Source organism: Schistosoma haematobium, chromosome ZW (genome assembly GCF_000699445.3).
Source record: "Schistosoma haematobium chromosome ZW, whole genome shotgun sequence".
NCBI lineage: Eukaryota > Metazoa > Platyhelminthes > Trematoda > Strigeidida > Schistosomatidae > Schistosoma > Schistosoma haematobium.
Window position 1 is genome coordinate 39,913,672 of NC_067195.1, and position 16,340 is coordinate 39,930,011.

The 16,340-nt window shown below is 32.9% G+C and overlaps 1 protein-coding gene across 1 annotated transcript in view; it reads left to right on the forward strand.

Moving 5' to 3' along the window:
- Positions 1-16,340, forward strand: part of LPCAT2 (Lysophosphatidylcholine acyltransferase 2) — a gene marked incomplete at its 5' end in the record, with an annotated part of 66,203 nt that overhangs the window by 12,796 nt on the left and 37,067 nt on the right. The window contains 6 exons of the mRNA XM_051218746.1: positions 94-219; positions 1,407-1,614; positions 1,955-2,050; positions 6,113-6,308; positions 7,593-7,989; positions 13,085-13,259. Coding sequence (XP_051071402.1) covers positions 94-219; positions 1,407-1,614; positions 1,955-2,050; positions 6,113-6,308; positions 7,593-7,989; positions 13,085-13,259 — 1,198 coding nt within the window. The remainder of the gene's footprint in view (positions 1-93; positions 220-1,406; positions 1,615-1,954; positions 2,051-6,112; positions 6,309-7,592; positions 7,990-13,084; positions 13,260-16,340) is intronic.

Consider the following 16,340-nt stretch of genomic DNA (forward strand, 5'->3'; position numbering starts at 1 on the left):
ATGTAGTTTACGTGGTAGAGTTTTCCAACATATAATGTTTAGTCTCTATGTAGAATACTTATTCGTTTCTTACCTTTTTTAAACTATATTCAGACATTTGAATGTCCCACTCTGCGATTTATCTTACGATGACTTCTGTCAAATCAGAATAGCATTCAAGTATAAAATACCAGGATATGAAACAGTAGTTTATTTGAACTCCTTACTCCAAATGATGTTGTGAGTGTTTTTTTATCAATTTTTCTCTTTTCTCTACATAATCAGGTACAATTTTTTCTGGTATGCAAGAAAACTATGAGAATCCTGTACTTATATTATTCCGTTTACGATAACGAATTTGCTGACCACCAAAGTACAGAATAACTGACACACTGGAGTATAATCAAAATCTAAGGCGATATTGTAGATGCATCATGTGTTACTCACATTTTCTCATGTCAGTTGATTATGGTTACGGAACTAGTTCACTAGGTAGCGAATTTACAATGACTGTTCTGAATCATGATAGTGACCAGAAATATGTGGTCTGCACACAGCTTTTAATGAGTCATCGTTATTTTATTAGTAATTATGAAGTTTGTGTTAATATTCCAAACTATTCTTCTCGGTCCCTAAATCTCTGGTCTGGTTATACCAACCTCTAACTACGGATACAGTACTAGTCGAACGGTCTGTGTTATGAGATTATTCATTTGTTAGTAAAAATCATCATTGTGTATGTACTTAGACTAAAGTCTTTATTGTAGACAATTATAACAGGGAACTGGCGATTCCCTTGCTAATTGTTACTTGCTTGAATTTAATCTTCTAGCCTAGCAGTGTATAAACGGCTGTACGGATTTGCAACGTAATCTTATAGTCGATAGATGGCGAATGAATTCGTAGTAATTGATGCGAGTCTAGAACAAGAGCCTTATACATACATTCTTAACTAGATCTGACTGTTTTTCGCACTCCATCAAAGCACAAAAATCAAATATACCAGGTAACAAACATTCTCAAAGTACCATGAAATTAAGTACTGGGCGTCCTTTTTGAAAAAAAAAACCAATTATTTTTCGAGATAAGACTATCTAATGGGGATAAAACTTTCGATCGTAGCAAGTCGTTAATTAAGACATATTCAAATCAAAGTAAGGACGAGTATAAAGCTCGCGGAAATAAAAGGTAACAAAAATGTAAAGTTGTATTAAATAGACTTGTTCATCACAAGATATTTACAGTTTTGAGCATTTGTCTGTAACTTGAGTAAATGTTGGTCGTTTTTTAAACTTTAGTTGTAGATGTGGTAGCTATGATACCATCTGGTGGCTAAATGTGAACAGACGGTTTTTATGTAAATGTTGTTAATAACTAATTTAACATTTAGTTCTCGAAATATTTCTGTAATACAATTTATGTTATAGTGCGCTTGAACATAATTGTGATTTGATAACGGATGAAGATAAACAAGCGGAATGGTTTCAAAGACGTCTTGAAAGCATGCTTGGTGTATGCCGACGTAAACCGTACTTATCACGAATGGAATTTACTCAAACACTATTTCAAACAAGTCAACCTAATTCAAAAGCTAATTATCTAATCAATTTAGTTGTGAAATATTATAGTGATCCAGTAAGTTTATTTTGTTTCAGTCCTTAGAGTTAGTAAAACATTCTCGAATACACCGACATTGAACATTTTTAATCGTAAGAAATATACTTTATTACATGTACGAAACGGCATCACAAAACAAACATCGTAGTAGGTAGGGTTGTAAATATTCCCACCAATCTCAACTTTGTTGTATATGTGGTTGTAAAAATAATTTGTGTGTTTTTCAAAAAAAATAATTCAAGTTGTCTGTGGACCTTCTCAGTAATAAATTGTAATCTTTTACATTTGTTCTCTGATTAGACAGGTGTATACTTGTAAGTATAACTTATGGAAATCCATGTTTTATTATTTTTTGTAGTCATCAAATAATCTGAATTTTCGTATGTGTATGGTTCATACATCTATGCTACTATTTCCAAAGTTGCCTCATCAAGCATTTTACTATGCTACAAAGGTATGCTCATCGTTGTATTGTTTCGGATAGATTCTCACCTATACTGATTATGTTGCTTTCTGTTTTTATTATTGTTACTACTACTACTACTACAACCACAACTATAAATGCGTATCCATTGATAGTCTACTAAATCACTTTTATTTTGAAGCATTATTCATGAATAAATTCATTGTATATTGGTCATTTCTAATGTACTCAATGGAAAAACAATTGTCTTTTACACGAGTAGTGTAAATATGTCGAAAAATGCTATTCATTTAGTTTTAAAAAATATATCACAGTAAATATTATTCAGCTATGTACCTGAAAACGAATATGCTTTTCAGTTACAGAGAGGTAATAGTTTTCAGATTTTTTTATTAGGCTTTTTTCGGCGAGCCATTGGCTATGTAATCCATCTACGTAACTGTCTGTTTACTTAATCACTTATGTAGATTTTGAAAACAGATACCCTAATTAAGGTTGAAACTATCTTCATCAAGTGAACAAACATGGTGGATGATAAGAGTTGGATTTTATTCTTGTTATTTCTTTCGCTAATTATTCTGCATAAGCTACGAAATGTTATTTCTCCAAATTTAATTGATTACCGTTTAGTTTCAATTCTAAATAAAACAACAATTTGATGATTGATGAATTCGATTAGATTCGTTTTGATTTTTTCAACTCTCGATTCATTCAGACTATCTATGCTAAACTTCAGTATGAATCGTCTAATTTACACTTCATCCACTGTAATAATATTTGTCTATAGGTTTGTTCCGGAAATGAACACTAACAGTTGATTGTTGTACCGAGGAGCTACTCTCATCATTATTTAGTCAACTTATTCACAGAGAAATTTAATCTACTTGAATGATGTTGGAGAGAGTCCTCTCTCTCTCTCTTTCTCTAAATGCTCTCACATAGCTACTCGTATACAACCACTGCCAGGGAAGTCTTACTGACAACTCTATCCCGGCGGGCTGGTTGTTTACGAAATTGAGAGGACACCCGGGTAGTATCACAGCCCTCAATCAAATCAATTATAACTACGTTCAGAAAAATTCTATTGCTTCAACGCTTTCTCATACAAATCTTATTCACAATCTTATGGTGACAATCGTTCTTCTACAGAAAATGGTTTCAACCTATATTGTAGTAATATCCGGACACTTAATACTCAGGTTGGGCATCTACGTGCAAAAGAGTTGTGTAGGTGACTGATGGAAACTTATTGGTCGCAGGTCGGATGACGGTGACTGTCTACTACAACAGCGCAGACTACATCCTGTTTCTGGTTAGCATTAACTACCAACATAGTCGTCGCCGATGTGTTGTCTGGCATCTTTTTTCTGCATTTCAAGCCTAAGTTCACATTCACCACATCGCGACCAGCTGCAGCTGGTGTAGTTTTGTTCAAGACTGCCGCCCGTTTTGGAGTATCTATCTGGACTCTGATCAAGCTCTTGTTTGTGCCAATCTTACCTTGCGCTTCAGTGGCCAACAAATTCATCGTCCTAAACGGATTGATGCCAGTAAATTGTTTGCAGCTTCTGTTTCAACTAAATATCAAATCGAGCTAGGTTCTAGGCTACATACCATCACACCGAAAAGTGTATATGGACATTTACTGCAATTGTATGTCGCCACAAGTAAAGTGACTTCGCTAAAGATCTCGCTTATTAGCACTGGTTTTCTTCAGGCTACTTACTACTCAGTGAAGTTCGTCGGTCTACTCCGCATGACTGCGAGTTGGACTATTAACTGTTATGTAATTAACCTTGGCAAAGCTTGTTGAGGGACCGAAATACCTGGCGCTTGGAAACTGCCAACGAGTTGGAAGCTACAGCTGCATATATTGTCGAAAGGTATTTCAACTCGTCCGAGTCACTCGAAGCAAGAAGTCTAGGGTGGGCGAAACAATCTACGAGGATGACGGGATGCCAATCACTAACATCCATCGGCGTCTTAGACGATGGACAGAGTTCTTCCAAGGGCAGTTCAACTGGTTGACTGCTCCGACAACATCGATCAGACTGTCCTGCCCTCCATGGTCGGTGACGACTGATCCACCAAATGAGGGGGAAGTCCGCAAGGAACTCCAACTCGTGAAACGTTACAAATCACCCCACCCAGATGACTTACCTCCGGCACTTTTTAAAAATGGTGGTGAATTTCTGGTTAAGGAACTGACTACGTTGTTTACAAGTTCTAGCAATTAGAGTGTGTTCCAACATCGTGGAATGAGTCGATAGTTGTCCCTATCTTTAAAACGGTTCACAAATTTTTCTGTACCAACTATCAGGGGATTAGTCTATTTCTGATTACGTCCAAACTATTGGCTTCTGTCATACTTCGTAGGTCGTTGAAAAATCGAGAAAGATTGACTCGCGAGGAGCAGGCTGGTTTTCGTTCTGGTCCAGGGTTGCTCAATCTCACCATTCCTCTTCAACTTTGCCATCGATGACACTCTGGAAACAGCTCTGATGGATGTAATTAATGGCGGTGTGGATCTGTTGCCTGGAGAAAGACTTCGACCTTGAGTATGCGGATGATATTGTCTTACTGTGTGATGCCCAAACCATGCAATCCGCACTTAATTGGTTGGCAATCAGTGTCTGTAAGTATCGTATGTGATTTTCACCTTCGAAGTGCAAAATAATTCTACAAGACTGGCAGGATTCTAATCCTGTACTCACCCTGAATGGTGAGCAGATAGAAGTAGTCGAAAAGTTCGTGTATCTAGGTAGCTGCATAAGTGCTGGTGGTGGCGTGAGTGATGAGACCAATGCACGTATATTGAAAGCCAGAGCGACTTATGCCAATCTGGGCCATCTTTGGCACCTTCGTGATGTTAGTCTGGCTGTAAAAGGTCGGATCTACAACGCGTCGGTGAGAGCAGTTCTGCTCTATGCTTGTGAAACCTGGCCTCTCCGAGTTGAGGATGTTAGACGACTCCGTGTTTGGTCTTCGTTGTCTCCGAAGGATTGCTGACATCCAGTGGCAACAACATGTTAGTAATGCGGAGGTTCGGCATCGTGTATTCAGACGGAGAGACGATAATCCAATTGGTGTCACCATCTTGAAACATCGACTTCGGTGGCTTAGACATGTATTTTATGTATGTCGTCCCAGAGAATTCCTCGTCGTGCATTATTTGCTGACTCTGGGACTGGTTAGAAAAAGCGGAGAGGTGGTCAGTGTATGACATGGTGTTTGTGGTATGAAATTGTTGTACAGGACTGGCTTCTGTTGGTGCTTCACGACTCCCATTTTGGGGTCCTGGAGATGGCGCGACACAGTGGCTAGAGACGTTATCAGATGTGGCTCAGAATAGAAGCCAGCGACGATCGTGTTGTAATTTTCTTTACTTCATAAACTAAGCGTTACTTCTTTAACTGAAAGAATTCTTTCTGGTTATATTTTTGCTAACTGAACTGTTTCTCCCACTATCAATTATTTAAATATTATTTCTCTCTCATACTTTAATTTCTTTTCGTTGTAGTTTTTTATTATACACACTTTGCATTCTCTATCTCTTCACAATCTCATTGTTATTTATGTAGCGCATATGTATTTGGTGCTTACTTGTATCAGTGTTTAAGTGTTCATGTAGTAATATTATATATAAGTTAGATGAATACTTACCGTCTTCATAGTCACCTGAATTGAAAGAACATTTAAAAATGTTTAGGTTGTCAACTGCACGCTTTTAATTTATTCAGTGTTATTTATTGAATAAATTAACGACGACATACGTGATGCGATAACTAAATTCAATCAACTATAGCACATACGTTTAATGAATAGTGCCTAAGTAATCTGCTATTATCATTTACATGTTTAGTATGAGTGTATTCATTATACTTTGAAGTTAATTTTTCCTAATTATCCATATATATATATATATATATATATATATATATATATATATATATATATGTATATATATATATATATATAATCCCCAACTAAATAAGACGTTTCCAATCTTTCATGAAATTCACTAAACTTCTTATCATAAAATTTTCTAAAATCAGGAAAGCTATCTATCATCGTTATCTTATAATGTTCCAGGCATATAATCTGTGTTCTTCACAATGTGATGTAAATATGGCGAAAGATTGGGAAATTAGTCGTTCTGATGCAGCGGAGTTATTGGGTTTTGCGTTCACTTTAGAAAATGACGAAACAGTTAAGCTTATACTTGATCGTGCTTACCTGATACATAAATCTACTCATTCAGATAATTCATCCAGTGGAATTAGTGGGGGTAAGAAATTGTCATTATGCTATTCTAATTGCTCTGTATTAATTCGATGCACTTGTGTGTCAGGCAATATTAAATTTTCAAACTACTTCTATAATATAAAACTAGGTTCTTCTACCTGCAGCTTTTTTTCATGTGGACTTTATAAATCGTTCGCTAATCATCATTGTTGAATTTTTTAAATAAATTAATAGTTGCTTCGTATCTAATTGCTAGTTCTTATCTTATGATTTACAATTATCAACTAGTGACTGTGAATAATGTTGAAATTACGAAATCTATTTAATTGATTTAGATTTGAATCGAAATTGAATAAATGGGAACTCATTGTCTGGAGATCACTAAAGCGTATACTTCTAAACCAAATTCGTTCTATCATGTAATTTTCGTAGATCACTTCGAAATGTATATCCAGCACTATTTTATTTATCGTCTGCTTCATAAGTTTCTGATCTCTTGTAAATGCAAAAAAAGTTAATTCAAGGTATGGTAATGAGTACCGTCAGGATCTGAAGTGAACCACTAATAACTTTAGTAAACTTACGTCAGTTGACAAATTTTTTCCTAATCTTAAGATTTAACAAGGTCATATGAATTTCGACTCTTATTGAAGTATCCTCTTTACTCCTACTTCTGGTTAAATCTGTATAGTCATCTCTAAACATATTTTAGTGATTATTAAATGAATATCTATTTATCTCGATGGTCGTTTTTTTTACATGATTACGTGTTGGTACAGTTCGTACTTTGAGAATATTGTTGTTAAGTATTTCATCATGAAGACGGCGAGAAACTTACGTTATTCGTCTATGATATCCTTAGTTCAATCAAATAATGTACAGTCTCTTTCAATCCCATATTAGAATTATATTCGATAGTTTTGCTAATTCTAAATACATTATATATCTATGTAGAAATACCTTGTAGACCGAACATCCGACTATTTCTGAGATACTTTTGTATAATTTATTGTTTACGTTATTCTATAAGATATATCGGACCGATCAGTCATGTATTTCTCAAAGCTGCGAGATCATTGTATTTCACTTACAAAAAGACAGTAAAACGATGTTTCCTTTTTCATTTGAAATTACCACCTGACTATAGAATGCGACTGGTTTAATTATGTACGTTTTTCAATGACGTTTCCAATCTACATATTCGTATGCAACTTAGGGAATGTTGTTGTTTATTTGAATATTCCTTGATATTTATTTTTCTTATCAACTTTCATGTATAAACCATTTCATAGTGTATCTTGTCCTACATTTCCTTTTAAAAAAATAGAGTACTTATATGAGGGCCTTTTATATCACCTGCCGGATGTAGCTAATTGTTATGCTCATTTTGATGCAGAAATCAACAAAGTTTTTGGTCGTCATCGTCGTTCATTAATCGACTCAACTTCTACATCAGAAAGTGATCTTAATGATTTAAAATCAACACATTCTGTCCCTGTAGTTAATTCTTTGAATGCTACAAGCTGTCCAAACATTACAACTATCTCAAATAAAAAAACTGAAATATTGCCCAGTCATTTTGAGTGCATTGATGTTACAGAAATCCCACCAATTGAAACTAATAATTATTCTGAAAAATTGAAAGATAATATCCACCTAAGCAACAGTCCGCTCAGAGATGATCAAAGTATTAACTTTCGTGGGCGTTATTCTGAACGTGGTATGTAAATTATTCAACACGAACATCGTTCTCCCGTATTTTGCTATTTTTTTTTCATTGATGCAATTTCTGGTTCCATGCAAAATAAAAGATTGTGAACGATCGTTTCTTGTGTCTCCTTCGTCTTATTTCGTTTTAATTATCTATTCAAATAAGTCTGTAGGAATGTTCTCTCTCTGCTAAAATACAGATTTATATATTTATATTTTAGTATTCCAAAATTATAATTTGAAGTCCATTATGTAAATTTGTAATAAAATATGTTTTTCTGCAAAGTTTTTCAATACCTGTACTAAATTACACTCTCCTTGTTGGCTTGTATTGCTAACATTTTTAAAAACATGATATCAATGTAATATTTTGTAATACAATTTCAATTCTACCGTATAAGTAAACATTTTTTCACTTTATTCTTATTAATTTCTCATATTGCTAAATAAAATTGAGTAAAATTTCAGGAATTACAAACAGGACTTTGTTCATAGTTGATTAAATCAATACAACGCATTGTGTGACTTTATTTATGTGTCCCTTAAAAACATTACCACAAGAAAATAAACACGTAGTTTCTATTCTTGTCGAAAACTAAAATTTGTTCATTTTTATTCGATATCTTCTCTTGTATTTACTTACATTCTGTTTATTTCTACATAAGTTACCTTTTATGACTGGTGTTCACCCTCCTTTTATGTTCACGTTTTATATATCGTTTTCTCAGCGAGATTTTTATTTGGCGTTTGTAATTATTTATGAGTGTTATGAATTTCGAAATTCACTTTTTTACGGTCTCATCAATCGTACATCCGTCCAAACACATTCTTGTCTTATGTATGTGTGTAAATTATATATATATTTATATATATTCGTGTTTTTATGCAAAATTCCTGCCTTATAACAGTTTTGTGTTTACTGGTGAACTGTTTTTTATCAACAATAATAAACTATAAATAAGTCGTTTGATTTTTATCTACCGTTGCTTTGAACTTTGATTATTTATCATGTGATACGATGCACTTGGTAATTTCTTTGTACCTCCTATGGAAGTGATTTACCAGTTGAACTTTGTCCCACCACATCTGTGCTTGGCATGCATGTGTCTGTAGATGTGTGACTGTGATCTATTTTTATTTTTGTATATCGGGCATAATTCAATGGTATTGTTTCCACTGTAGTCCTTGAAGTACAAACTCACTAAATAATTACTACTTTAAGACTTCAAAATACTGCCTGTTTACACGTATGTTAAGTTTTAATTATTTGAAAGTGTAGATAAGAATTCTCAAACTAATGAAAACACTTCGGTTTTATTTTTAGAATATTCACGCAACAAAATTATTCATTTCCAGCAATACAGCCTGCAAATACACGTGATGAATGTAGCCAATTTTTTATGTGACGTGAAGTCATCCATAGTATTGCAACTGCATTCATCTGTTTTCTAGAAACTGAGCCCATTTTCATTCTAAACATTTGTCGAGGAACAATAAATACTTTGTTTTATCTGCTACATCGTAGATAGTTGTACCCCCAACCCAGTATTTATTATTTATAAAATTTATCCACGAAACCATTCCAACCATGTCAAGTAACCAATTTTAGAACGTGATTGAAATCCAAGGAAATAAAATTATATCACTTTTTGCCGTACAACTTCACATTATAAAAATAAAGTAATATTTTATGAGATACATAGAAACTGAATTATTTCTTAGGTGTTCATTCTATGGTGAACAGAGCATTTCGGAACAGAACTGTTTTGTAATAAGCTCTAGATTTGTTATGATCAACCATGTTATAGATTCTCAAAACTACTATCGTTGGATTCATCGGCACAACGAAAGGCAATAATTAGATGTCTTCACTATGGTGTTGAAGGGACAAAAGCTGCTCGAACGAACTGTCATTCCTCTCAATTTGCTTCTACATCTTTTCCGAGTCTTTTGAATAAGTTTTTATTTCAGGGCTTTTCAGCTGTCTCCTTACTTCCCAAGTCCGCATTCCAGTCCATCGGCCTCCTCTGGGATAGGATGATATCGTAGTTTTACAATGAGAACCACTTTTCGTTTCCATATCATATAGATTAATATTCATGATAATTCCGGTATATTTATCATGTAATACCGAGATAGTTTTTGAATAGATGGCATACCAATTAAATGTTCTGTCAAATCTGTTAGGGAAATGGTCAATTCTTTTAAAGATATTGTAAGTAATCGATCTTCAGAAAATTTAGGTATGCCTTAGTGGCTACTCTGATATGTCATAATTCTTATTAAACACTGACTTGTACATTTGTGTAGTTTGGAAAATGAACCTGTAATCATACTCCAACTAATGTCCGGAATTTAAAGTTTATTCCATCGAATTAATTATAAAATATATTACACTTATAGTATGTGCTTTTGATCGATTGTAAAAAATTACTGCACAGTTTATTTGTTAAGGAATTTAGTAAATAGCTACATATACTCCTAGATGAATTCATTTTCTTTGCTAGTAATTATCAGTTGAAATATGTGCACGTAGAACGGATTGTTTTGTATATCTGACTCAAACTCTTATATTCTGTAAGCATTGGTGCCATTGAACCTTCTGTAAAAGATTGGGATTGTAAATACTTGATACACACGAATGTTTGTTCTTGTGTTTCCTGTTTTTGTAATTACAAACAGTCGAACAATCACTAAATGAAAGCATTCTATGATTTGAAGATAATGTGAATAAAAAAATTTTCAGTTTAGCGTGTTGGTGTTCTAGTTTTTTCATATGATAACCAGTTTACATAAGTCTAGGCATTATCTTCAGGGAATATTGTATTGGAAAACTGAAGATTAATTTACTTGATCTTTATTGCTGGGGCTGCATAAAAACGTTAGCTGTGATACATAAAAAACATTGACTATCAGGCTAATACTCATGCATTATCGTTAAATTTACGCGGCTCAATTACTAAGCTCTGTTCAGTTTCTCTGCTATCATTTCACATTTCCCTTGACTACTGTTTATCTTAGAAGAACGTAATCAATTTTCATCACATATGATTGCTCTGTCCTAGTCCACGGTTAGCTTAATTGAAGAGAATAGGTCCAACAACTGAACTGACTAATAATTAGGTTAATTAAACATGCGTAGGCAAACTGTTATTGATGCTAAGTTGATGAAGTTAAGTGAATACCTCTGTGTTGCAGCACTGTACGGAACAATGTTTTTCTGAGTTATTGCGTCAAAAATTTAATTTCCAATAAAATAACCCTTAAATAAGGGATTTTTGATTTTCTTACTTCCGGTGAAATTCTCTTACTACATTTGTGTTTGAAGTGTATGATTAAAGAATTTTCTACTTTCTGTTATTTTGTGTGACTTACAACAGGCTAAGCTGTAATTTTAGTGTTTAGTTTATAAATCTGATCACAACTTAAGATTTTCGTTCTTCATTTACATCAGCCATACAATCTTGTTTATTCGTGAATACATGCTGCTCCACAATATACTTCATATCCAGCAAATAAAACCCGTCGTATGTATGTAACTTGTTTTCGTCTCTATTACAGTACATTTTGTCTTCGTCAGCTTATGAAGAACAAGATCGACCATTGGTTTATGATACTTAGGCTATCAATTAAAAATGTCACTTCTGTTCCTTCCTTGTAAAGCGATTTATCGTTCATCTATTTTGCTAAAATTTAATTCTTGGCATAAATTGTAGACTTTAAATAATTATTAATTCTTATGTACCGTAATCAGTGATTTCCATTAATATGTTTTTGTTTGAAACGATATTTTGTAATTAAAATACACTACTGACAAAAGGAGTTTCATGAATTTATGTCCATAAGTTAAATATTATACAATAATCATATTCCTTAGTCTTTTGGTCCAGTAAGTATTGTTTTCGCGAGGTATTCTAGGACAAACTGCATTTGTAATAGCAGTCACCGAATCGACTCATAACTTCGTTTATCCATCTGAACAACAATTTGGCACTCCTTTTTCGCAAACGATTAATAAACTGATTTTCTGCTCTGTTATCTCATATCCTACTGAAAATCACATCGATTAAAGCGTGAATAAAGGTCACTTATTAAACTAAACTAAACCTTTAAATATGTGAGACTACACTATTAATATGGTTATTTGTTTGTTCAATTTGCACAAGTTTCAAGACATTCACTATACACATAGAAACTTAAATCAATCATACGATTGTTGTTGTTCACAACTGTTATTTCTAGTTTGTATGCTAGTCATACCAGTTTGATAATATGGTCATTTACTGCATATGATTATTAATTTGTAACATAAGCAAGTTCCGCTTTTCTGTTTGAAACCTGGTGTTATGTCTTCAGTTCATCGATAAAATTAGAATTAATGGTGTGACTGCACTGATGATTTTCCCACCTAGAAGATCCTAAAGAAAACAGATTCAAGAAGGTTTAGTCACTGTCCAACTGTCTTCTTATTGTATATTGTTGAGTAAACAAAACGAGCATGTATATGCAAAATATTCAGCTATAACCGTATGGTCTAGCTAACTATCGGTTAAACGTTCAAAATAGAATAAATAAAATTCACAATCCAACTAATAATCGTCCATACCTACACATCCATGTGAACTGAAACGTACTATGAATTGTGAGCTTATCTTACTTGCATACGTTTTTTTTTTAACTGAGTATCGGAATAGAAACTTTAGGCTTCGTTATCCATTATTGTCCAAAAGCGATTGCCGCTTGAAAATATTTGGCCAAAAAGTCACTTATGGGTGCACGGATGCTCGTTTCTCTGTATGATCATCACTCGATTCCGAAAATATAATTTTCGCTAATAAGTTCAATTTCATGATTCATCACTTATAGTATACATATTTCTTGTTATATCCCAATCCAACCTTTGCATCGATACCCATAATCTTCACTTAGTTTCATAGTTTCACACCAATAAGTTGTTTTGTACTCATCTGACATCATTAAGTAGAAGAAAACAGTTCTTTACCAGCTCTTTGCTTATCCCCAGAAGAATATAACTTGTTTTTATCAAACTAACAAAATGGAAATTGGTTTTTAAATTATTTATTTACATACTTTATTATTATAATGTAGATCGTCAGCAATGGCAAAAAATCAACAGTCCAGTAATATCGTATCAATGGATATAGAAGAAAACTCAAATGATAACGATGTTTTTCTAGAGAAATGTATTTCATTTGCTGAAATCACCTCCACTGACCGAGCACTTGGAATGATGTATCTTCAAAATTATAACTGGGATCTAGAGGTTAGTGTTTTGTATTATATCCACGTTGTATTAGTGAGTTATATCTTGGAGGTTCGCTCTTAAATTTGCGTTCATTGTTCGTCTAATTTCACTGTTTATATAGTTTTGTATAGCTTTATGCATATTAAATTTAATAATGTAATCAGAAATAATTAATCGAAGTTTTCAAATCCGATTTTCTGGGTTTTAGTACTGTTTTGTCTTATATGTTTAGTAACCTTTTAACCAATTATTCTAAAACTGACTTACTTAGTAAATGGATAACAACTACGATTTATTGGGGGAAATATACAGAGAAGCATGATTCCGTGAGCTTTTCATTTAAAGTCTATTTAAGATTACAGAAGCTTTAGCCAGTTACAGTTCTAAACTATGTAGATGTAAAAAAACGAAACAAAAAAAACAACTGAAACCTTTCTCTTTAACGTGACCCTTTTTGCAAAAATGTTCCAATTTACCGTTTTGCTAACATTCTATTAATACGAAAGCATTTCAGTAATCAGGAATCTTGGTCATCATTCATATTTCAGAACCTCAATATTTACTTTCAACTCAGATGTACAAATATTTACTTTGTTTTTAGGATCCCTTTCAAAATTATTTACAGTATAATTTTCTGATCACTAATGAGAAGTTAATTGTGTTAAATATATGCATTTAATGTTCTCACTTTATCAACAGTGCTTTTGTTGAAAACACAAACAGATAAATATAGAATAAATTTATTAACCTATCACAAAAACAAGAAAGGAAAAAATTACGTTTTATTTTACTTTTTCTCATACTATTTTATTTGGACGTCAACACTAGGATTCAATTACATCTGACAGAACAAAACACTCGTCCTAAACTTCACTCCTAACAGTAAGCCATCTATTCTATGAAATTTGTGATAAAGTGGCCATATTGAGGTAATCAGTACTGGATGCATATATGCTAACAAAGACTGGTTGAAATTTAGTCCTGAACATCAAAATTAGGGTGATTCGAACCAATATTAATAATGATCTAAATATTATACCAGGTGAACAAGTTAGTGGTTAACTGTACTCAGTAACTGAGTAGAAAGCGCGTTGGAGTTTGAAGCGGAAAGTATTTGGATCTGGTCCCAATTTGAACGTGGACACTAAAATTCAGATGCATCCGTCTGATGAGTCTTGAATGAGGGGAACTAAGTTCTACTTCTGGCTAGGATTCATCTGTTCCATAAAAGGATTTAAATTGTGCCTAGATATTAATAAATGACTAGCTGTTTACTACAACTTCCAAAACATCTCAATCGTTTTGAAACTGAACAACTGATGTAAAACTGCTGAATTTTGTAAACTAGGTGTGTTTTCATAAGAGTTACAACATGTTTTATTGCGTAATTAGGTATGGAATTATTTTTAATGATCACCTCGTGTATTGATTTGAATTAATTTTTTCCAGTTTGTGCGAGATTATGTGAAATCAACACATTTAAGTTTTTTCAAACATTTTTTCTTTCCATAAATTCTTGCGCATAGTTTATTCCTCACTTGCTGCCACGAAGAATGTACCCCTATTTTATTCGTTTAAATATAAAGTATTTGCTTTTTTGACATAATCTTGTTTAATGAGTAAATATAAGTATTTGAAATTCCCTTACAATGTATTTAGTTGTCTGAGTAGCAAGTGAATACATGTTTACTCTAATTCTTATACGTACTATTTGATCATTTCGATGTAATTTGAGTTCTAAGCTTTTATATGAAGTTAGTGTAAGGGAATGACTTGAACTTACAATGAATATGAAAAACAAATATTTCGAGGATAGAAACATATAAATACAGTCTCACTGATAGTCATAAGATTAATTTATATTTCATGCTTCGTTCAACGTATAATTCCTCTGCATTATAGACTATGTGTTATTCAGAGTATTGATTCTAAAGAGGATGTAACAAATAAATTTAGAATTCTTCATCAAAAACAGTTTGGAAAAAAGCATTTCGATGCATCAGTCATTAACAGTCCTAATACAGACTATTCTAACTGTCCTGACCATAATCACATGTTAACAGATTGAGGATTATATGCTTTTGTTTTATGAACACGAACAAATTTCCAATGCTCAAATTGAGGAATATATAATTGACTCATGTCAGGAACAAACTTAGATAGATACTAGTTATTTCCGTAACTAAACATATTTACCTCAGGCTAAACTAAACTGACTCACAATGTGTATGAGTTATTCTATATAAAATGTTATTGGCTAACAAAAAAATTGTTAGAATATAAACAAATATGTTGGGAAGCAATATGGTATATGATCCTGCTGTCGAACAGCTTAACACAGAATTGGCGTTTAAGAATTATCTCCACTGTAGGCGATTAAGACAATATATTCTGGAGTGGTTTTACAAGAGGGGAAAGGAAGGTGTTTAATAGTTCTTTTCTTGAACATTAAATCAACTTCTCACTTATAGGTTTAATCTGAGTTCAACCTATCCACGAGATGAAACCTGAATTTCGTATGTATAAAAAGTGTATGATATCTATGTTTTTATCCATACTCTTTGATTTTTTCGTTATTATACATTTGTTTTATTGATTTTACACTTGAAAATCTACCCATCTTTTCAATTACTTCTCATACTTTCTCATGAGCTTTACTCATAATTGTGTCCGATATCGTTTTATTTAATCCCTCCATTATGCGTGTGAAATTTCACTATTTCCTATATTGTTCTAGGTACGAATTGTAGGATAATCGTAAATTAAATACATCTCTTTTTTAAACGATATTTCTCATTATTTAAAGATTGAGTCAGCATGAAATCTAGCAGATAATATATTGTCTAATCAAGTTTGTCGACTCTGAGAATAGACAGTTTTAAAATATAAATCTGTTTATCAGGTTAACTGAAACTGTTTTGAATCTTCTTCAGTTTTGTTGTAATGCAGAAAATTTATATTATTGATGATACTAATGTAGATGGACATTCTTGAACGAATGATCTTTATGAAGATTATTTCGGTACAAGATCACATTTTTATAAGAAATTTTGTTCATATTTAAGGAAACACATTTTATGATTGTACTAGTAAAATTTT